This window comes from Plectropomus leopardus, chromosome 5, assembly GCF_008729295.1.
Source record: "Plectropomus leopardus isolate mb chromosome 5, YSFRI_Pleo_2.0, whole genome shotgun sequence".
NCBI lineage: Eukaryota > Metazoa > Chordata > Actinopteri > Perciformes > Serranidae > Plectropomus > Plectropomus leopardus.
The window spans coordinates 16,409,453-16,431,234 of NC_056467.1; the positions used below are offsets into that span (position 1 = coordinate 16,409,453).

Here is a 21,782-nt window from a genome sequence, read left to right on the forward strand (position 1 = left end):
TGTTTGGGGTTTTGATAATTCACACAAGTAGCTATGGAACAAGTATTTAAGTAAAAGCAATAATACCAGTCTGTTATGTACAACTGCAAAAGTATTACAAGCAAAAGTACTCATTAGGTGGCAGAATGGGTTCAGTGTTTTATATTTGTAGTACTACTAATGCATTACTATATAGGCAGCATTTGACTGGTTTTGCTGGTTGAGCTGAAGCAAGTTTTAGCTACTTATATTAACTAATGGGTAGTTTAATCTATAATATTTTATAGGCTGATCATGTTTTAAAATTAAATTATTTGCAAAGTGGTTATTGTTGGAATATAAACAGTAAAAAGAACAATATTTACCTCTGAAATATGGTAGCGTTGAAGTATAACGTACCATAAAATGGAAACGGGGCGGACCCCAAACGAACGTACAAATGCTGCCCCCTTCGCAAAAATAATTAGAGGCCAACAAGCATTAATGTTGTACAGAGGCTGTGGTGCACTTGTTTAAGCTAGTGTGAAGGTTTGGCATCTTGCGAAGCAATACAACCTAAAGCATCATCGATACCAACTATGTCTGCATAGTGACGAGATGAAATAACTCCAAAATTAGGTTACAGTTTGGCAAGGCAAAACTGAACTGTCACCTCAAAATGTCTAAATGAAAATGGATTTAAAAGGGTCCCACAAGTCTCCCGTAAACTTGAGAATTATTTTTCCCAGTGAGTGTTTTACAGACAGATAGATAGATAGATAGATAGATAGATAATCAGACAATCAAACACAACAACAAGAGACATCTAAAGATAGAACATAGTCATCTTTTTCAAAACTAAGCACAAAAGCTAAAATAAATACTACAGGTTTATCTAAAAAAAAATACTGAAAAGTATATAAATATATATAGTATATACAATAGCACCCCTTAAAGTATAAAATGTAAAATGTAACCCAATAAATATAAATAAATGTTGGTGTGCCACACCAAGATTTTAAGTGGCCCCATCTGGCCACTACGACAAACATCTCTGGGGGCATGTACAAAATGTGAATTGATCCAATAAAGTCTTTTAATCTGTCATACAAGGTTTAAATGTGTCATATTTAAGTCATTTTTGCAGTTCTAAATGAAGTAATGTAAAGGGTTAAAAGTAAAAAATGTATAAAGTAACCATTGGTTTTTTTTTTATTTCAACAACAATATTTTAATCAGAAATTCATTTATTCTGAGAACATTAGCACAGCCCAGACTCTTGATGGTGAGACATGGAATACTCTTCCTAAGAAATATGTGCTGCCCAGCAAAATCAAAGAGTCGCTTTTGAAAATTATACACAGATACTATCCAGTATATTTTATCATTTATCAATACTTTCCTGATATGAATTACACGTGCACCTTCTGTAACAATATGATAGAAACATTAGAACACTTATTTTTTTAATGTGTACATGTGACTATCTTCTGGACTGATTCTAAGTTGGATCTCCAATAAAATTTTGGCAAGAACATTTCGTAAAGAACCTGATTTATTATAAATATTCAACTATCCAAATGTATCCAAGAATGAACAGTATATGTAATTAATTTGTTCAAAATTTTAACTAAAGTATACAATGATAAATTAATTTTTAAAGAAATCGCCTTCCAAAAGACTTTGAAAAAATATGCATCTTTAAACAATATCATACTTAAAAAATATAATAAATAACTAACCAAAACTAATAATGTATGCAAATTGAACAACTTTATTATACATCTAATTAGGTAAACCCTGTGTGTCTACTTTATTTTATGTGTTGTCTTCTCATTTTTTCTATATTATTTTCATAATCTTTTTTTTGCTTTTATTCTAACATTAAAACAAAAAACTTTATCAATTGAATACTTAAACTACCTTTTGAGATCTGCCTGTTTTACTACTTTTATTCCTTTAATTTTGCTTTTTTCTTGTTGATTATTTGTGTGTTCTTGTCCTTTTGTTTGACTTCTCTGGACCTTTCTCTGTTTGCCATGTTTGTTGATGTTTATTTTATTACTCCCTGAGTTCCTGCCCTGCTTTGTCTGTCAAAGCACTTTGTAAACATCTGTTTTTAATGGCACTATATAAATAAAGTTATTAATAATTTATTTTGTACCTACTTGTCTCGTTGTTTACACATCTGTAAATGTTGGTATTGACCACTGAATGTAGTTTTCAAAACTATTAATAAAAAAATAAAAAATTCTGCGATCAAGGACGTGCGCGCTCCCGTCAGACAGTGAACGCGAGCCTCGTGCGCAGGTGCGCGCTCCCGACTGAAGGCGAATGCGGTAGCCTACGAAAAAACAAGCAGGCGCAGCGGCGGAGAGACAAGACGGGCACAGTTTACCTCCACATCACAAGATCATATTTTGGAGCGGAAATTTCACGCCCTGTCGGGTCGTGTTACCGTTAAAGACGGCTGAGGATATCCACGGGCAGAAACAATAGGGTGAGTCCAAATAGTTTGCAATCACGAAGCCGGTCAGGGTCGAAGGAATCCGGCGTTAGGTGGGGAAAATGACGATGTGGCTGTAATTTTTGCACCTCCTTTTTATGTCTCAAAATGGCGGATAGGCCGCTTGGACCGGAGCAGCAGGTACCTTGTCAGTGGACTTTATCCTTGTGTCCACATAAATAATCTTGTAATTCAAGACGGTCGGCGTTAAATGCTATGTGAGTTAATTGTAGATAATTGAGCTTGAATGAACATTATAAGCCTTTGGTTTCCATTAGAGTGAATGCACGAGCTAACTTTTTGCCTGCAAAGCTAACTTAGCTAATGTCAACTTTAGCTAACGTCGGCTAACGATAACCGGGCATACGTTAGATATCGTTAAGATATCTTAACGACTGGCAACGTCGCAGTGTCGTCCAAAGTCGTTAGCGACCACATGCAAAACATGTCAGTGTGTGAGGTATGGCAGAGTAAATTACAGCTGCATTTGGCGTCCATCCCAGGTTAGTAATAATTACTAATTAGCATAGTTTGAAGTAGCGTTAGTGCAGCCTGTCAACTGTGTTAAAACATCAACAACAATATCAAATGTATGTCACGAGACGTTAGGGCTGGCGTCTAATGTTAGCTTTTTTTAATGTTGACTTGTTTGAATATTTTATTGCTGTAATCTTGTGTATATTTTGTTGTAAATTGGCGCAGTAGCTGCAGCTTCACACCACTGCTGTATCCAGTGTTAGCATTGGAGAGGGCGTGAAGTGTTATTCGCCATCTGGTTTGTTTATTGCTATGCAGATATCATTGACAACCATGCTGCAGTTTTCTAACATGGCATGCCCCTGAGGATATCCCCTCTTGATGTTTGTCGCTGTCACACCGGTGGATGCTCGCTGCCATGCTCGGCTGAAGCTCCCATCATCTCTGCTTCATGCGGTTTGTTGGCACGGTGTTAAAAAATCAGGGTGGAGCACATCGGAGGCGATGAGTTTGTATGTATTGCGTCTGCCCAGTACTCAAGTGTCTGCCCTGTTTTCCGTTTGCACGTTTTCTCTCATTGTGTGGATGTTTGATTGAGTGACTCGGATCAGAAATTTGTGGATTGAGGGCTTACAGCGGAATGCAAATCATGGCTGTGGTGACTCACATGGTTGTGCCCTAAGAGTCGCCCTCGTAATTTTGGGCAATCCTGTCGTGATAGCGGACATAAAGCATTGGTTTAGCAAGGATCCTTGGGGGATTTATTTTTCCTAGCCACGCCTGTTAGGACTGAATTGCAGCTGCTTTACTGGAATTATGGGACATTGATGAAATCAATATGAAAACAGTGTCCAGCTTTAAAAATAAACGCTGGCTTTGTGCTCTCCTCTCAGGTAAGAATATTTGTTTTAGTGTGTAACTAGCCTAAACTGACCCAGTTTCAGTGGTGTAATGTAACAAAATAATAATACTTCGTTACGGTGCTTGAATATTTTTTAGGAGTACCCGTACTTTACTTGAGTTTTTTATATTTCTGTCAACTTACAGTTTACTCCACTGCATGTTCTAGTTCGTGACTCTATGCTACTAACATAACTAGCACAACTATACACGGAGCCAAAAAGCTATTGAATTGAGTCTTCTGGAGCAGAACACATTGGTGCTGTCTTTTTAAATGCAAATGCGATACAGTTTGAATAATGTAAAGAAGGCTGACAACATTTCACAGGTCCAAAGTCAGATTTACATACCATGGTGTTAAAATGGCTCAATGTTCAAACTACAGTGCACAGTACTTGAGACAGACTCAGTCTGTTAATTGGTAGACCCATTTTCTATGCTTGACTGGTTGGAAAAATGCTTAACTGAGAACAGCAGCTTTGTTTCGTGTAAAATAAAGGGCATGCGTACTTTCTTTTACAATTTACTTGAGAGTGTTACTTGTGAGTTTGATCAGAGGTGGATTTGAATAAGCAACCAGGCTCTGTTCAGTGCTGTCAGCAATGGAAACACAGCAACACCAGTTATCGACCATTGCAAGAGCTGCTTTGCTGGCACTTGTTGCCAGTTCAACAACAGGAGAATGAAGCAAAGGACAGCCACAGATCATGCTGGGCGTTCCTCTCTGATGTCGCTGGGGTTGTAAAGACATAACTGTCTGAAAGGAGCAGAATGTACAGTTTTGCTCAGGGGGCCTCCTTTTTATTTTGTGTCAACAGACAATGATGAGCGTGAGAGGCTGTTTATTTTTGTGATTGTGGCAGGCTGAAGGGCATATAGATACCTGTATGATGACTTTCCTTCCCTGAGCTGTCAGTGGCATAGAGGTCGACCTTCTAGACAGGCTGCCCACCACTGAGCTGACTGGTCATTCATTAATGACCCGCTGCCAGCAGCAACTGCCTGTCAACCTACAAATGACCGCTCTCATTGTGAGAAAACTTAATTTTGGCATGACACTAACACTACTGTCAACAAGCTCCCGTTTAGAGGCTGTTGAATATAATTTTAGCAACCAGTCATAGGGGTTGCCTGTAGCCTGAAGAACTGAAAGGTTTGATTTGAAAATGTTGCATACTTGCCAGGTTGGCAACAATAACTGACAGACTCAGCATACACCATCAAATATTCACAGTCTAAATTTAGAGCTGTAATAATTTGAACCAGTAACTTATTGGCAAGATGTGAATACCCTGTGGAGACTAAACAAGCATCTTGTGGTATGCCAAGTGGAACTTTGCTTGCACTGTACAATTAACTCAACCATATACGAAGGACGGAGGCTAACTAGTTTTCATCATGTTGTTCCCACCTGTGTGCACAAGTTGGCTCAGGCGTGTCATTGATTTGTTTTTCCTGTGAGCCTTCTCCCTGCTTGTCTCCCTCTGTGTGTGGATGTGGGTACTGATCTACTAATCAGGCCTCTTACATCAGGTAACAGTTGATAGCAGGTTGATGGCCTGGTAATTTGATTGGCAACATGCACTTGAGAGATGAGTACATTTTCCATATGGGGACACGTGTTTGAAACTAGGACTGGGGGATATGGCTAAAAATGTTTTTTATGTTGATCAATATCAATAATTATCTACCAAAAAAGTCAAATCATTATTTCTTTTAAGTTTAAAGGCTGATGTTTGCTCCTTAGTGGAAGTTGATGAAACCATACTGTTAACTGAAATGTAAACTATTATTTATTGTCAGAACATTACAACATTTTCCAAATAGTAGAACATTTCACACGTCTGAGGTAGATTAAAAACAGCTATATCAACAAAATAATATCATTAATAAAACCATAAAAAGACATAGAAATCTTAATTCTGGTCGGGAACGTGCCAAACTCTGTACGGACAGTTTAAACCATTTTGTAAGTGTGTTAGCTGACAATGGAAACAGAATAAATAAACAAGACAAAAATCTTAACGGTGGTTAGTTCTTTCTGTACAAGTGTTACACCCACAGTTTTAATTTCTGCCATTTCTCAATCAAACAACTTTGATGACATCCTGAATGAAAGTCTGTCTGACGTGACTGAAGCAAAAATCATGATTACAAATGAGGAAATGTATCAACGTTTTATTCACGTTACCTGTAGTCATGTTAAGTTATATCATTACATGAAATAGCTGCTCAGTCAGTCACAATAACTTGCTAACATACTGTTAGCATTAGATCAGTCAGCTTAACAGCAACTGTAGCTAACGTTATGTGGCGAATTTAATCACAATGTTACGTTATCTGTGGTCAAAACAATCATACTATAAATAACTGTGCATGTTGAATGTTGTTGTAACATTATAAAATTGCTCCTTCTTCCACAAGTTATTTTCCGTCTTCTTCCTCTTAATAATGGCGGATGGTAGCTGGTGTTTAAGGTGTATAACTGCCCCCCTCTGTGGGCGTTTGGTTGGTTGATGACTATCAAGGAAAATTATATTGTGATGATTATTGCTATTGTTTTATTGTTCAGCCCTAGTATAGAGGAAGAGCAAAGGCTGATGAATACAGAATTCATTCTTACATCCGCTGTGGCATTGTGTTTATAGACCCTCTTTTTATAAGCCACTGAAGGAAGATGTCGCTAGCTGTGTAATTTATTAGGGTTAGCTGATTGCTACCAACTCACTTAAATGACACTGGCACCTTGCAGGTCGTAACAGCTGCAGATTGAAAGCTAAGCCAGATGTTAACTCAGTAAGTGATAAAGCTCTTTGCATAATTTCTGTCAGAGTGCTTTTACCAAGAACAACCTTTCAAAGAAATTGGAAATGATTAACAGAATATTCAGCGTTTCAGTCTCGTTGGTCAGGGGTTAGAGGTCTAAGAATCAGGGCTGTGCACGGTCTAATGTCACAGCTGCAGCACATTACCTACTTCATTGGTTGGCATAATAAATTATCCATGCTTATCTAGCTGATACAGCACAGTGCTGCGCTGTAGGGATGTAAATTAGTATGTGTGTAGCTGACTCTTGATAAGGACATGTTATACTACAAAATTATCTTAATTAAAAGTTTAATAGTGTTGGTGCCACTGCTAAAACCATAGTTAAGTCTACTGACATTTTCTCTTATAGGAGGAATATTGTCTTCTTCTCATAGAATTGCTTAATCAAAATCGAACATCATAATAAAAAATATATCATTTTTAGAGTGACTGTCTTTTAGTATGATAAATGATCATCACTCGTATCTTTAAATAGCTAAATATGGTAGCCAGCAGATCACATGATGGCTGTGTTTTTATTTCAGTTTTGGAGTTTATAGCATGTTAGCATGACAACCAAATAATAAAATGATCAAAGACACTAAAAGTTGCATTTTTGAGTGTTTGTGTGCCATATGTTGTCACCTGGAGCTTTGTCAACATGCAGAGAACACAAATACCCCTTTTCCACCTAAATTAGTGTGTGTCACAGAGTTATATTCAAGACCCTGCAGCGGACATGCATACCTCACTGTTTTGTTTTTTTACTGGTGTGCCATGTTTGATGTCACAGACAGGCTGGAAAACAGTTTAGTAAACAGCAGAAAGCACTACGAAGGCCAGTAAAAATGTTACGGCGATTACCTCTTTTTTATGTTTGTTTCTTATTCAGTGCCAACTAATTTGGAACAATGTTAGAGTTCTCTTTGGACGGAGACAGATGGTATTTTGTGTTAGCACTTCATTTCAGCTCGCTGGTAAAGGGGCTAAAATTAGCTCGTCCACCTGGGTGTTGTATTTCCATCACTGTTGATGGCAGCCGATCACAGCCAATAAATACCTGTGAAATAATACTACAGAATCAAGTTGTTTGTAACCTCTCCCATTAAATACAAAACCCAGATGTTTGCAAGTGACCATGAGTTTTTGTGCAGAGAAAAGGGGCTTACCAGTGTCCTGAAATACATGTCACAGATGATAAAGTCAGTCATCAACAAAAAAATGAAGGTCCTCCAGATTCCAGCTGTTTGAGATTCTTGCTTTTGACAGAGGACGATGACATAATGACGTTAGCAGAAAACCGTGAATAAGAGGTGGCAGGGAGGTGATAACTGTCAACATTGTCAGCATTGCTGTGGTGGTGTGTTTTGTGTTCTGCCGCTGGGACATACTTAGACTAGTTTAGACTCTGGTGTTTTCCTCCTCTTGAACTTCATTCCTCAGGGGTGTGTTCCTTTGTTTAGACACATGTGTTGACTATCAGAATGGTGTACAGATACCTCGTCTGTCAGTCCTGGCAGGTGGAGTGATGCAAAGTTGTAATATTATACTGCTGTCTGATGTGTTAGTTTGACCAGATGCCGAATTTATTTGGATGTTTGCAATCTTAAAAAATGGTCAGCTTGACTCACATGTGCACTGACTGTATGTTTTGAGAGTTTGTCTCAAACTGTTTTTGTAACATCCTATTTGAAAGATTTGCTGACACATGACATAGCTGACATAGGTTTGCATTTTAATCACTTTGTTTTGATTTGAATGTTTTAGCTGAAATCTTGTGTTGTAATTGCAGTTTTTAAATATTTAGGTCCAATTCCTTGGCTTGACTGTGTAAAAACAGACTGTGCACAGACAATGATGCAATGGGTGTGGTTCATTACAGTTATGACTTGGGGCTCGGTTGTTGCATTCCTAAATTGACAGAGAAGGAGGATGTCTCCATTATTCATTAAAATGGCATTTTAACAACAGACAAGCTGTTAGGATTCATCAGGAAATTAAACATCTCTCAAAGCAGTCAGCGGCATTACTGTAAGGGGCCCTTTATTGTACTGCTCCTGCTGCTACACAAAGACAAGAGAATCAATGGGAGGAAGACACATAACCATTATTAACCATCAGTGGGCAGATTTATAGATGCACCACGGCTGCAGCCCATTCCAACAATACACAACTACATTTTGTACTGAACCAATTAGCCTGATTATGTGATTGTGCAAACATTTTTACTCAATACTGAACCCACAAACAAGATTTGGAGCGAGGGGAGTCTGACACATTAATGGATACTCACAGTGATGATGGCTGCCAGCAGCAGAGAGGGAAGTATCAATATATAGTAGATGACCTAATTTCATGCACTACAGCAGTTTTGCAGGTTGGATGTTTTGTATGTGGAGTGTTAGAAAAAGCCATTTTTAGATTCAGTGCCATCGTTGTGTTGTCGTATTGCTGTGACCTCGAACCACGGCAGAGTAGTTGGGCAAAAGGCCAGAAACCTCATGCATGCTGTAATCCACACACAGTAGGAGGACAGCAGTTATTAGGATTGTAGTCATATCAGGTGTGGTGTGTGACATCATGGCCAAAATTGTTGTTGGCTACATAAGGTTGCTTTTTATAATGTCAAATATGCAAATAAATAAGCAAACACCTAGGGCTGGGCAATATGGCTTAAAATGTTATCATAATGTAAAATTTTCATATTAGTCTACTGATAATTATCTAACGAAAAAGTCAAATCATTATTTCTTAAATGTTTAAATGTCGATTCTGTGATGTCACTCTAATATCCGTTGTTTTTTGCGGGTCCATGAATGCAGCGCAGCAGGTAGTTGTTTTTTTTATCTCCTTTGCAGCTGAATGTCACTTGTGAGGTGGGTAATTGATCTGTTGATGGATTAAATAAGATATTTTTAGATTATTGCAAGTGAAAGAGAGTTTTAGGCCCAGCAGAATGAACGCTTTAGTTTCACTTTTAATGTGCCTGAAGTTGAGGCCCTCTTATACCACCCTTGATTAAAAGTCCAGTTTCATTGAGACTATGGTGGGACAAATTCGACTATGGCGGCCCGCCATAGTCTTGGTTATTAACTAGTCACATTATTTCATATGATTAAATAAAATTGCTGGTTAGTCAGTCACATTAACTTGCTAATATACTGTTATCAAAGATGAATAAACTCTACAGCTACTGGAGCTAATGTTGTGTGGCCAATTCATTCATGGTATGACTTTATCTGTGGTCAAAACAATCAAACTAAAAGTAACTTTAAATGTTGGAACATTGAAATGCTGCTGTCAGCATTAGTTGCTGGCGAAAGGTGGCTGGTCAGTCAGTCCCCCGATCTGGCCTTCTTCTTCCTCTACTACTGCTGCTGCTCAGTCCTCTTCTTCAGGTAAATGGTGGGGGGTAACTGGCATTTAAGGTGCATTACAACCCCCCTCTGTTGGCGTATGGATGGTTTAATTATATGGGTGATTTTTTGTATGTTTATTATATTGAGATAATTATTGTTATTGTTTTATCGGCCAGTCCTACAAACACCACAGTTTTAGTGTATAAATTCAGCAGAATGGACTTCGGTCTTACATCCGCTGGGGTTCTGTTTTAATTGTAATAGGTCCCTTTAATGCAAACAAAAGCAGGAGTGGAAAGGAGGAATTTTACTTTGTCACTCCTGCATCATAAGCGGAAATGAAGAAAGTGAAGTGAAGTGAATTTTCCTTCATTGCAGCCTCCTGGGGTGTTTCCAGTCCTCATGCCCATGCTCATGCTTTCTTTGGCTGCTCCTTTCACGTGCAGAAAATCTCATACCTAACACACATCATCTCCTGGGCATGTGTGCCTGGGTGTAGTTTGGTCAGTTTATTATCATAAAAAGGTAAATTGGCTTTGTTTGCACCTTTTGTTTACTGGTCTGGCAGAGATTTAGTCAGGCTGGTCCCAGTAGACTAAGAGGCTTATTGTAGCTCACAGTTAGTATTCTTGTGGGTATCTTCTTTGGTAAAATGCTTTTCAAGACAACGATGCAGTGTAAAAATAGACCTCATCACATTATTGTTAGCTGCATAGCATTTTGTCAACCTTCATTGTTGCTCACATAAATGCTCCACTCATGGGGATAAATAAATTTCACACAAACACTGATAAATCTTTAGATGACGGTTATAGTGATTTCATCATGCCATCAATCAGACAAACCAGCATCTTATCAAAGAGTTGTTGTAATGAGACCATAGGGTCGAGGAATGTGACAAGAGCACAGCCGTTACTCGAGCCCGCTCGGCTGTGTCTTGTTTTTCTTTTCTGTTAGCAACCTGGGAGGAGAAATACGTTGCTCGGAGAATGTGGGTCAGCTCTTGTATGTTCACTGAGAAAGGAATTTGCTGCAAGAGCAGACCAGAGCTCTCAGACCAGACTGGTGACATGACAGATAGATAATGAAGGTAGATAAGAGTGGAGCTGAAAAGCAAATGAAGGAATGGCTTATGGAAAGGAGGTGGTTTGGTGGTATGAAATGCCTGATGGATGGATTTATTCTGCCACACTCTTTCTGGTACAACATAACAGCAAAATCCATTGTTGACAGATTTTTCAGCCATTTTATCTGCGTATAAACTGGTGCACACATTGATGTAGTCCTCCTCTGGCCTATAAACATTTTCATCTCCATCCACTCTTCATGTTATCTGTCATGCATACCTAATGTTGACTTTTCTCTCCTCTCTAGATGCAGTTTAGACTTGGCTGGTGACTGGTCTACAGGCTCTCCACTTCTCTTGTCCCTGGAGTCAGCCAGTTGGGGGGCAGATTCCTGCATTCCCCTTCTCTCAGTCTGAGTCTTTGTCTGGACAAAACCAACTGCCCACCATTGGAGTACACAGCTCGTCCTCGCCCGTGTTGCTTGGATCAGCACAGCTCATCTCCTGACTGAGGAGAGCGCAGCAGCTGCACAAGATTCACCTTTTATTAACTGATCCCTCCCGGCCCCGCCCACACTACCCCGTCACCATGGTGCTGTCACAACGGCAACGAGATGAACTGTAAGTCGCCAACACACCTTTCACAACATGTGGCTGATATAATAAGATGTGAGATTGTATGTATGGATCTTTACAGTGTTGTACATCTGTTGCATCATGTGATAAGACATGTTTCATTTCACCTTCATATTAGATTTACTTTGATGTACTTATACACACTTGCACCCCACTGCTGCCCAGTACAACCACATTCTTCTGATGTTACTGTGCAGCTTTGAAGGAATAAACATGGTCAGGTGCTTCTGTCAAAGCCACTTTGATGGTGTCTTTCAAAGGACGGAAGTGCAACTAAGAATTATATTCATTTTCAGTTCATCTGCTGGTTATTTTTCAATCACAAAATAATTGTTTGATTTATGAAATCTCAGAAACCAGTTAAATATGACCAATGCAAATCCCTAAAACTAAGATGTTACCAAATTGCCTATTTTGTCCAACTGTCCAATTTAGAAATGTTACTTTTGTTTCTTTTTGATGTTTCATCCAGACATGATTTTATGACAACTCCTAGCTAACTAGAAAATTGAATATATCAGCAGTTATTTTTATGTAAGGAGATAAAAAATATGGGTTACAGGAATTTAAAGGTTGGCCAAATGCCAGCAATTTAAACTCATTTATGCAGCCACTTAATCAGAGATAAAAAAAAAAAAAAAAAGCCTCAACTACAGCCAAGAATAATGTATTTTTATGAACTTATTATCTGTTGTTAGAGAGTTGAGAGTGGAGAGATGGCGCTGGATGACATGCAATAAACGTCCCCTACCAGATATGAACTGGGGCTATTACAGTTTGTGGCACCATAAACTGTAAGGTTAACTGTCACCCCCTGAATAACATTTACTATTCTAACTACACTTCATCAGAATGTGAGTGGCAGTGTTGTCATCTCTTGCTTGATGACATTTTTGCTGACATGTTGTGGCAGCTCATGTTATCCTGACTCTCATCTAATCAAATGTGAGAATCAGTCTGAATCAGATGTTTCTTGAAGCCGCCCATGAGTCACCTAAGCCCAAGCAAAAAGAGACTCTACACCTGACATTTTGTTAATTGTTTTGAAACCTAAAATGCAACTCCTGTTAATTGCTTTCAGGAGAAGATGTGTATTGATTACTAGAATCTGTTTAAATAGGGGAGTTTTTGTTATTTTTTCTCATTGGTACCCCTCAGGAAGAATCAATGATTGGTTTAAGGTTCCTGAGCTCCCCTGAGGTCTTGTAGCACAAATGTATTGATCTTCCACCTACAATACCAAACCCTGACAATGTTCAGTATTCACAATTTGCCCTATGTGGCCTTTAAGAGAAGCTTTGAGTGCCACCTTTGCCCCAAAACATACACGAGGAAAAAAACAGGCACCCAAAGTGTTGCACCGAGCTTTGTGCACATTCTCTGTGCACACCGTCAGTGCTTAGAGTGATTCCACAGGGAAACCACGTGCCCAAGATGCCTAAAGTCTGCCTAGAAATTGTCTAGCATAGGCACTGGAGTGGCATACAGACAAAGACACATCTGCACATATGCTGTTTTGTATATATTGAGCAAGTGGGAAAAGTGAGAGATTGTTATAATGAGGGAACTGTAATTTGGCCCTGTCTGTGGGCTTGGTAATTAACCCCTGAGGCGAGGGATAAAAAGTTAAGGCAGCTCAATGTGAGATTCAAGGTCATGAGAAGGAGAAGAGATGATCTTTTGGAGTTTTAGTCCTTAAGAATTCCTTTCAACTCAATAAATATGGTAAAACAGCATACAATAGATAAAGAAAGATTTTTTTGACTTGAAATGAGACTATAATAGGAATGTTACAATGCATCGCGAGGCAGTTAAAAATTGATACAACGTATGTGACATTCAAATCGGTGAAATGAAAAATGAACTGCGAAGCTTTTTTTTTTTAACAGCAGAGGATGTAATCTGATTTTGACTGTGCTTGCTTGACGTCTCTATGTGTTTAACATCCTATGTCATGTCCAAGACTAGAGACAACTTGCCAACTTAAATGAGACGAAGCAAAAGCTCCGCAACAGGCTTTGTTGAAAGAGCAGATGCACCCTCCAATTTCGAATTACGAGTGTGGTGGCATTTGAGCTACCTCAAGTCAGAAAGAAATAAAGGCGAGAAGATAACAGCAAAGACAAAAACAGTCATCAAAAATTGTAAGAGGGTGTTGAACTACACAAATAGTACAACTAACACGATGCAGCATGAGAGCCGGCTTCATAGTGAGGCCTGCGCATGTTACTCCTTAGTGACAAGTACTATGCCAAACCACACTGACAAGCGCAACTGCAACCCTGCTTGCCTAAACAAGTGCAAGAGCCAACCAACTTAGTTCTTCAAACTTACCCTCTCTGCTTTCCCCTCTAGCAAAAGCATATCTTTCCACACCACTCCAAAAAAAAGAATTCGTAAGAAAATCGTATTTTGAACACAGTATCATGAATCGTATCGAATCGTGAATTGAGTGAATCGCTACATCCCTAGACGATAACTCTGTTTATTGTTATTTTTGAATGGTCTTGCACTATCATTGAGACATGCTTCACATGACAAGGCTCTCAGTATTCGTAACTATGTCTCTGTTTTTTTAGATTAGCACTGTGGGAGGGGTCTGTTGGTATGGAGAGATCTATTGGAATGCTAATCTTTCATGCTATTTGCTATTCAGAGGAAGCTGCCAGAGACCCCCCTTTACTCCTCTTTTCTTCTCTGTTACACAAGTCCCTGGCCCCATAGCTTACAGGAAACTGGTGTGGGACCATCACACCACTTGAGCCACATACAAGCATCTGTTGCATTCTTCCTGTTGGAGATGTCGTTTGGCTCAGTTGGTGCTCTCATTTAGTTTGTCGGCTATAAAGTCCCCTTAAGATGTTATTTCCTAACTGGCAGCCTGATTGTGAGAAGCCAGCTTGAAAACCCAGCAGCCAATTTTGAGTCCGGCAATATAGCTGAGAGGGTAATGGGAACTGTGACTGGTTGACTATCTGCTATTCATGCTGATTTTACATTGGGCCCTCTCTTTTCATTGTTACAGCCTTGTTTATCATCAGGCAGCAAACAAGTACATTTTCCCCATTGCATTCAGGCCAGCTTTTCCACATTTTTAAGCTGCAATAAAATAACTATAGGGGAACTATCATATCTGTACTGTCCTTGTTGTGTGTGCCATCAGGACAAATGTTTTTGGCATTGAATTAGTTTTTTTAGGCAGTTCATCCTTCTTTGTTGTTGATTTTGTCCTTCCAGTAGCCAGAAAGACATAACTGTTTTATTGCTGGTGTTGAACAACATATTCTAAAAAGAGAAATAATCTTTTTTGCCCAAAACTGGTGTTATTTTGTCAGCACTGCAGTCAGATGCTGTGATTGCGTAGCATCCTCACAACAACTCTATTTTTATGAGAATAGCCAATGAAAAGCTCACTTGTGTTTCTTACCAGGGTCAGGGGACCCGTCCCCGTTGGCGTGTAATAAAAATAGATGTAGAACACAAACTATCTGCTCCCTTGAAAGACCTGGAGGCACCCATGTGCAGATGGGTCTATGCTTTTGAACTCTCTCTTTGCTTGATAAAGAAAACCCCCTCAGCTCTTTCCATGTCTCTGGCTACAAGATAGTTCATGTGATTTTTTTGTCCTTTTTCATCATCCCCTGACTGTGATTGTGGTGACATGACAGATTAAATGTTAAGACTTATGCCATTCAGAAGACACAAAGGTTACACAAGAAAAACTGTTGTAAAGTATAGTATAGTTGAGCCTATGACATGAGGAGTTCACACTGGCAAAAGACATCTGTTTTATTTGCTGACCCTAAAGTCAGATACTCAGATACAGATCCTGTAATATCCTATGTTCATCTATGTGCAAATGAGCATAAATTATCTAAAAACTCTCCCTCCTGTGCTTACATGCACAAGCATACATTTTTATCTCAATGATGGATAATCATGGTTTCTGTCCAACTTTACACTAGTCAACAGAAAACAGGATGTTGTCAAGATCTGACATATTACAGTGCAAGCCTAAGTAGATCAATTTGGTGACCTTTTTAAATTAGTTGACCAACTTCAGTTGCATAGACCTTTTTGAAAGCGTGATTGCACCGTCAGTTATAAGTGTCAGTGACCAGATATGTGGATTAAAGGCCAAAGGTAATACAGTTTTCATTAGTTGCACTGCATCGATTTCCTAGTTGGGTCCAGAGAAGCAATATTTCAAGTGGTTGTCTTTTATCTGTGGAAGCACATCAGTGTTTGGGTGTGACAGGTGCCTTGTGAGGGGGATTGCACACAGACATTTGTTGCTGGCACACAGACACTTAGTCTTGCATGTTCAGTTCCCGAGCCTCTCTATTGGTGCTCAGTTTAGTGAGCACGGCCGGTGCATCTACAGGGGGTCTTTCAACAATACGGATCTGATTTGGCCTCAGGACTGACACGCAGATGGATTGGCATGGTAACAGTGTCTGTGGTCTGGACCCATCATCACATATCAATCATTTACTGTTCCCTGTTTTAAAAGAACTTGGTTTTTAGAAAGAGGACCAGTCTACTGGATTGGGTTTCCAATGGTTGCCTGGTCACAATGGATCTTACTTTGTTTTGTTCATCCTCAGTCATTGTGAAGAGAATGGATGCTGAATTATGACAGTCATCCACATCTTTATAGTTTCATGAATGGTAGGGTTTTTTTTTCTTTACACAGCATCCACTCACTGGTTTCCTGAGCCATTTGCTTTTCATGTTGGTCAGACATTTCCTATTTGTGTTTGATATGTAGAGCTGCAGCGATTGGTCAATAGATAAGTTGGTTGCTCATCTTAATGTTTGGTTCATTGTTGTAGTAATTTTTTTATTTTCCTGAATATCTTTGGGTTTCAGACTGTTTGCTAATGGAAAAAAGCAACCCAGAGTATTTAATGATAGAAAATTACAACAGTCATTTTCACTATATAATATACAAAGCAAATGATTAATTAATCGTAACAATGATATGCTGAATATACAATCGTGAAAAAAAAGCTAGTTACAGGCCTCTTTTTAACCCCTCTGATTATGTTATTGTATGTTTCATCATATTCAAAACATTTAAATCTAGTGTCACAAAAACTGATAGTAGTCATACTCATTGGCAGCTCTGGCCAAAACAATACAACCAGAGATATTAAATAGCGGGGAAAAAAGCCTGCCTTATTACCCTTTTTATATGTGGGTGATGGGAAGCCTCATCTCACATCTGTGGTCTGCCTGTCTTTGTTATCCTTTGTTTAGCTTGAAGTATACACACCGTCATGGGATTTAGAAAGTACACTTAACTCTTCAGAGCTCCAGCTTTAGCTCGGCCAACAAAGCTCCATCACCACCATGTGACAGAAAATGTGTGCATGCTACACACCCATTACAGAGAAGTGTGTGACTTCTTTGTGTATTTTGGTGTGTAGAGGTAGCTGCTTTTTGATGTGAAACCATACTGCAGTGCACACACACACTCACCTTCTCTATATCGAAGAACAGTTGCTGTTGCATTGAGTCTGCATTCAGTAAAAAAGACGGTCCTGGGTGAATGTTTACTCTTCTGTGAGACTTTCCACTTTGAAGTCCTCTTCTGGCTTCACGGTTGATCCCCACTGCAATGCTTGTAAGTAATGTGAAAGAAGACTGCTTTCTGTCCCTCCCAACGTTTTTTTTTTTTTTATATTGTAATTAACAGCATCATGATAATCACCCCTCTAAGAGGCTTTGACATGACTGAAAGTTAAAATAAAGGGTAGAAACTTTAATAGATCAACCAAATTTTCTCTTTCATTTTTTTTTCTTTAAGAGGGTGTGGTAGATTCATTGTCTGGTTAATGCGGGGAGCGATTACACTTAGGAGGTTAAGGTGTGGTGTCAATGCATCCGACCTCAATCTGCCCCAACTATCTGGTGTACTCCACAATTTTGAGCTTAAAAGGCTTCAGTAGTTCACCTCCCTTTACTTTCAAACTGTATCATTTGTCGAGAGTGGTACATACAGACGACAACGTATGCAACGACCAGCACCAGGAACAACACGCGTAGTTGTGTGTGCACATTTATTTCTCTTTACTTCTCAGCACTTCTTTTTCTGGTCGGCAAACGTGACGCTCCGCCAGTGGTTCGGCCTTTGGACCAGACTAAAAACAAAGGTGTGTGAAAGCGAGCCGTAATAGCTGAAAAATGAAACGATGTATAATTTTTGCATTTAGTGCACACCAAGGGCCCGCTCTAACATATGTCACATATAACATAACATATATTTGACAACCCTACAAGAGACATGCTTCATGTCTCATCTCCTCGTCATCAGTGAGGCAAGAGAAATAGCAGGTTGGTTACAGTTTTCACGGGGATCCAACTGTAACTGAGCAATTATGCAATCTTGTCATATGATGTGGATGCTTCTCCTGGAGACGTTATCAGCAGTTTAGCTCTCAGTTGTTAAGATGGAGGACCAACAAGCTTAACTTTTTAGGCTCTCCTGACAGTCCTGCTCCTTTTCATAACACAACTTCTGCTTGACTGAATATGTCTCTTTACTTTCCCAAGTAGAACCTTTCAGACCATGTTTGATGTGAGATTAGGCTGTATATACCTGATGTTGTGTACCTGGTGTTTCTCCTCTTGTCAATGTGCAGATAGATCAGGTCCTCTGAGTAGTACCACTGACATTTTAGGGGTCTTTCAGTTGTCCAGCTTGACAAAATGCTCAGCTTTCAAGTTTTAGACTTTCCACCAAGTCCAAACAAACATGTGCCTTGGGTAAATTACAGAGCTGTTGTTAATACAAAGGATTGTCTGATTCTTTAGGTCTTGGAGGGAAGAACTGAAAGAATGGCCTAGGAGTGATGCCACTGTTCACACATGAACCTATCATGAAAAAAAATCTAGAAAATGTCTCTCTGTGGCTGTGAGAAATGCCCCATGAAATAATCCATGGGAAGTGAATTTTATATGCTGTGGGACCATTCAAAGAGTAGACTTCAGCTTTTTGCTATTAAATATTTACTAGCATGTTTAAAGATTGAACAGCTCCATACATTGTGTGGTCTAGAAATACTACAGGTTGCGCCCATAGACAAATATATGGCACAGGGCATTGGCCTGGCCAGACAAGCAAAACTCCCCCTCCTCTAGGATTTATTAGAGCATTTAGAATCTGTCTGTCGCTGATGAGAGTGCTGTATGGACTGTGAAGGGCTGTATTTCTTAAACATTTAGGCGGGTGGATGATATATGTCTGGGCCATGTAAGTCAATAAAATCAGCAATTAATTGGCCATTTAAGTGTATGAGCATGGTATTAGACATTGCTATTGGTCTTGTGAAAGTCTAAAAATGTGAAAAAACAAACGAATACATTTGAAGGGTTCGGCGCTCATACTTTTAAGCACTGCACCATATCTATCTGCATTGGTTATCAGTCAAATAAGTCATTATATATCTGTATATCGAATATCGGCAAAAAATCCAATACAATGCATCCCTGATAATAACAAATGTTACACTTAAATAGACAGCATTAAGAGGATTTATTTGAAACAATCCAGATTATATCTAAATAAACTGCTGCTTCTTGTCGTTTTGTGTTTAGTTTAAGTAAAGCACTTCGTAATCGATAACAGCTACATACAGTTTTTGTTATCAAAGTACAATTATGTCAGTAGCATACTTAAATTTGCTGGTAAATGTATCTGGTTATTTTAATCTCTGACAGAAGTATCTGTAACTCCAAACTCAAAGTACTTTTAATCTTCCCTCCAAACTGCACTCATGTTAAGTAGTTTGGTACATTTATTTACTGTAAACTTGTGTTGTCACATTAAACTGTTCCTCTGAACAGATACTCTCAGCCCTGCTTCGTTTAGCTCTGCAAGCTTCTAGCTAAACACACCACACCAAACCCATTTTCTAGTTTTCCCAAGATGACAGGACGGCATTAGTCTTGAGGCTTGGTTAGCCAGCAGCGACCACTGTTCACTGTTTTTGGAGAATGTTGAAGTAAAAGGCACAAATGAATAATGAAGTTTGTAAAGCTGTGAATGTTGCATTGGTGAAAGTTCACAGCATTTTATAAAATGTTTATTAAACCTTTTTTTAGACAGGTAACTGCATCAAGACATGTAATTTCATGTCTTTCATGTCAGAGAAACTAGGGGGCCAACTGCAGCCAACACTTGGTTGACAAAGACTAAGTTTTTGTTGCCATGGGCCATCATGCCATGGTTAATGTCGAATCCTGACTGTAAATATTTGTTAGTGGCAGCCCTTGTGTCATGCTTGTGCTTGTGTTTCAGACAGTGAGCAGTCGCCACCATCGCCTTCTCAGTTGTTTTTGATGTTAACACAGCAGCAGCTGTGCTGAAGTCTTATTCTGAAATCACTCAACCTTGCTGTTGGCCATACAAAAAAGCACAAACATGGGTTAATGTTAATCCAGTGACCATTGAAACAGAACGGCCAGTCGCCACCAGGTACAGCTTAATCTGTTTTTGAACTACATGAGATGCTCTTGATGTATTATGCAGCACACTTCAAACAGCTTAACAGAGGTGTTTTAGGGACTAACACTGGTCACGTTTTTATCATGTATGCAGAATGTATTAAAATTAAGGAAATGGTGGAGGCTCTGTTAGCAAATGGTGCTCATATTTAAAATGATGTGAAAGTGAATGATCATGGAGCAGGAATTAGGAGGAAGTGATGTCACTGGCAGACATGCTGGATGGCTGACTCACCACTCTTCTCAGAAGGATGAGGTCATACATCTCTCCCTCATCTCACTGTTTGTCACAGGCTGCAATTTCCCTCTCACTCCATTAAGGGTTTATAGTACATCAGAGAGCGGCTCTTTACCAGAGGTCTGACTGACCACAAAGGTTTCGCTGAAGACATTGCATTTTTAGTTTTCGAATAGTTAGTGAGCAGTTGGTGCTGTTTTCGGCCCTCATAGAGAAAGCCTTTTGATCTCATTGAAACAGACCAAGTTTACAGCTGCAATATGGGCTTTCTTGCTTTCTATTGTTCTTTTTCCATCTTCTGTCTGTCCTCTCTGTCCACGTACTCGCCCTGCCCTTTTTCTTGCTATCTCCCCATCACGTCATCTAGATGTGGGCTGCTAGTAACCATGGAAACCAGCCGGTTTGCTCTCCTTCTGTCGACATCAGTACTCATCTTTCCCCATTTCCCTCTCAGTCTTTGGGGACTGGATACAAAAAATTGCATGTTTGCATTTGGTTTTTATTATTTTGCCACATGCGTGGTGTAGTGGGGGTCAGGGGAGTGTTGGCTACTTTGTGTTCACGCCTGCTTTCAGTACAGCAGCTCTTTGACAGATACCCACTCTGACAATATTGTCCTGTGCTGCTAAGCTACGCTTTTGAGTGCTTTATCTTTCAAACAGTATGCATTCAAAAACAGAAACAGGGGGTGTTTTATATAAATATTAGCCCTCATTTTTTTCACTTGCTTTGCTGTGTGGTTTTGTGGTTGTGCTGTTTGTACAAATGATATAGCTTGTGCGCTATTGTTCTTGCACCATGCAAAAACTTCACTTCAAATATAGTGAATATGGTTCATGATTACCACCTCATCCCCTGGAGCCCTGGAGCTACTTACTGCTATTACTGTTGCAGACTAATGTCTGTGAGGTTACCTGTTTCTTATAGTTGTAAGAGTGTGTTCACATTATTGTCACATTATTGTGTTCATCCAACTAAAACTGGAATTTTGTAAATATACATGTAAATGTGTTAATGCAGCTGAAATTGATAACCGAGTTGGAGATTGGGCTCCTCTGTCATGTATACACCTCAACTGGTCTTGAACTGTGCTAGGCATTATGCTCTGAGTCGCTGTGCTGGGCTTTCACCTGGGAGTCAAACTGCTTAAAATCGTAGAAGAAAGCTGGGAAAAATAAAAGAAGGAAGAAGAAGAAAACAAAACAATGAAAGTAGCAAGTAAAGGAAAAAGTACGTATGAAATGTACAGCGCCAAAAAGTTATCCATGTTATCATTGTTCAACGTGCAAACCTTTTTGCAGCCTGCAGCCTGTTTAGTATGTG

The 21,782-nt window shown here is 39.3% G+C and overlaps 1 protein-coding gene across 2 annotated transcripts in view; it reads left to right on the forward strand.

The window, feature by feature from the left end:
- The first annotated feature begins 2,280 nt into the window (after positions 1-2,280).
- The window catches only part of LOC121943770 (lissencephaly-1 homolog), a 41,988-nt gene continuing 22,486 nt past the window's right edge, over positions 2,281-21,782 (forward strand). The window contains exons 1-2 of one of the 2 annotated variants that reach the window (XM_042487377.1): positions 2,281-2,458; positions 11,383-11,695. In XM_042487377.1, the coding sequence (XP_042343311.1) occupies positions 11,664-11,695 (32 nt within the window). In that variant the 5' untranslated portion in view covers positions 2,281-2,458; positions 11,383-11,663. Of the gene's footprint in view, positions 2,459-2,588; positions 2,606-11,382; positions 11,696-21,782 lie in introns of those variants that run through there. The other variant, XM_042487378.1, reaches the window with a different exon arrangement.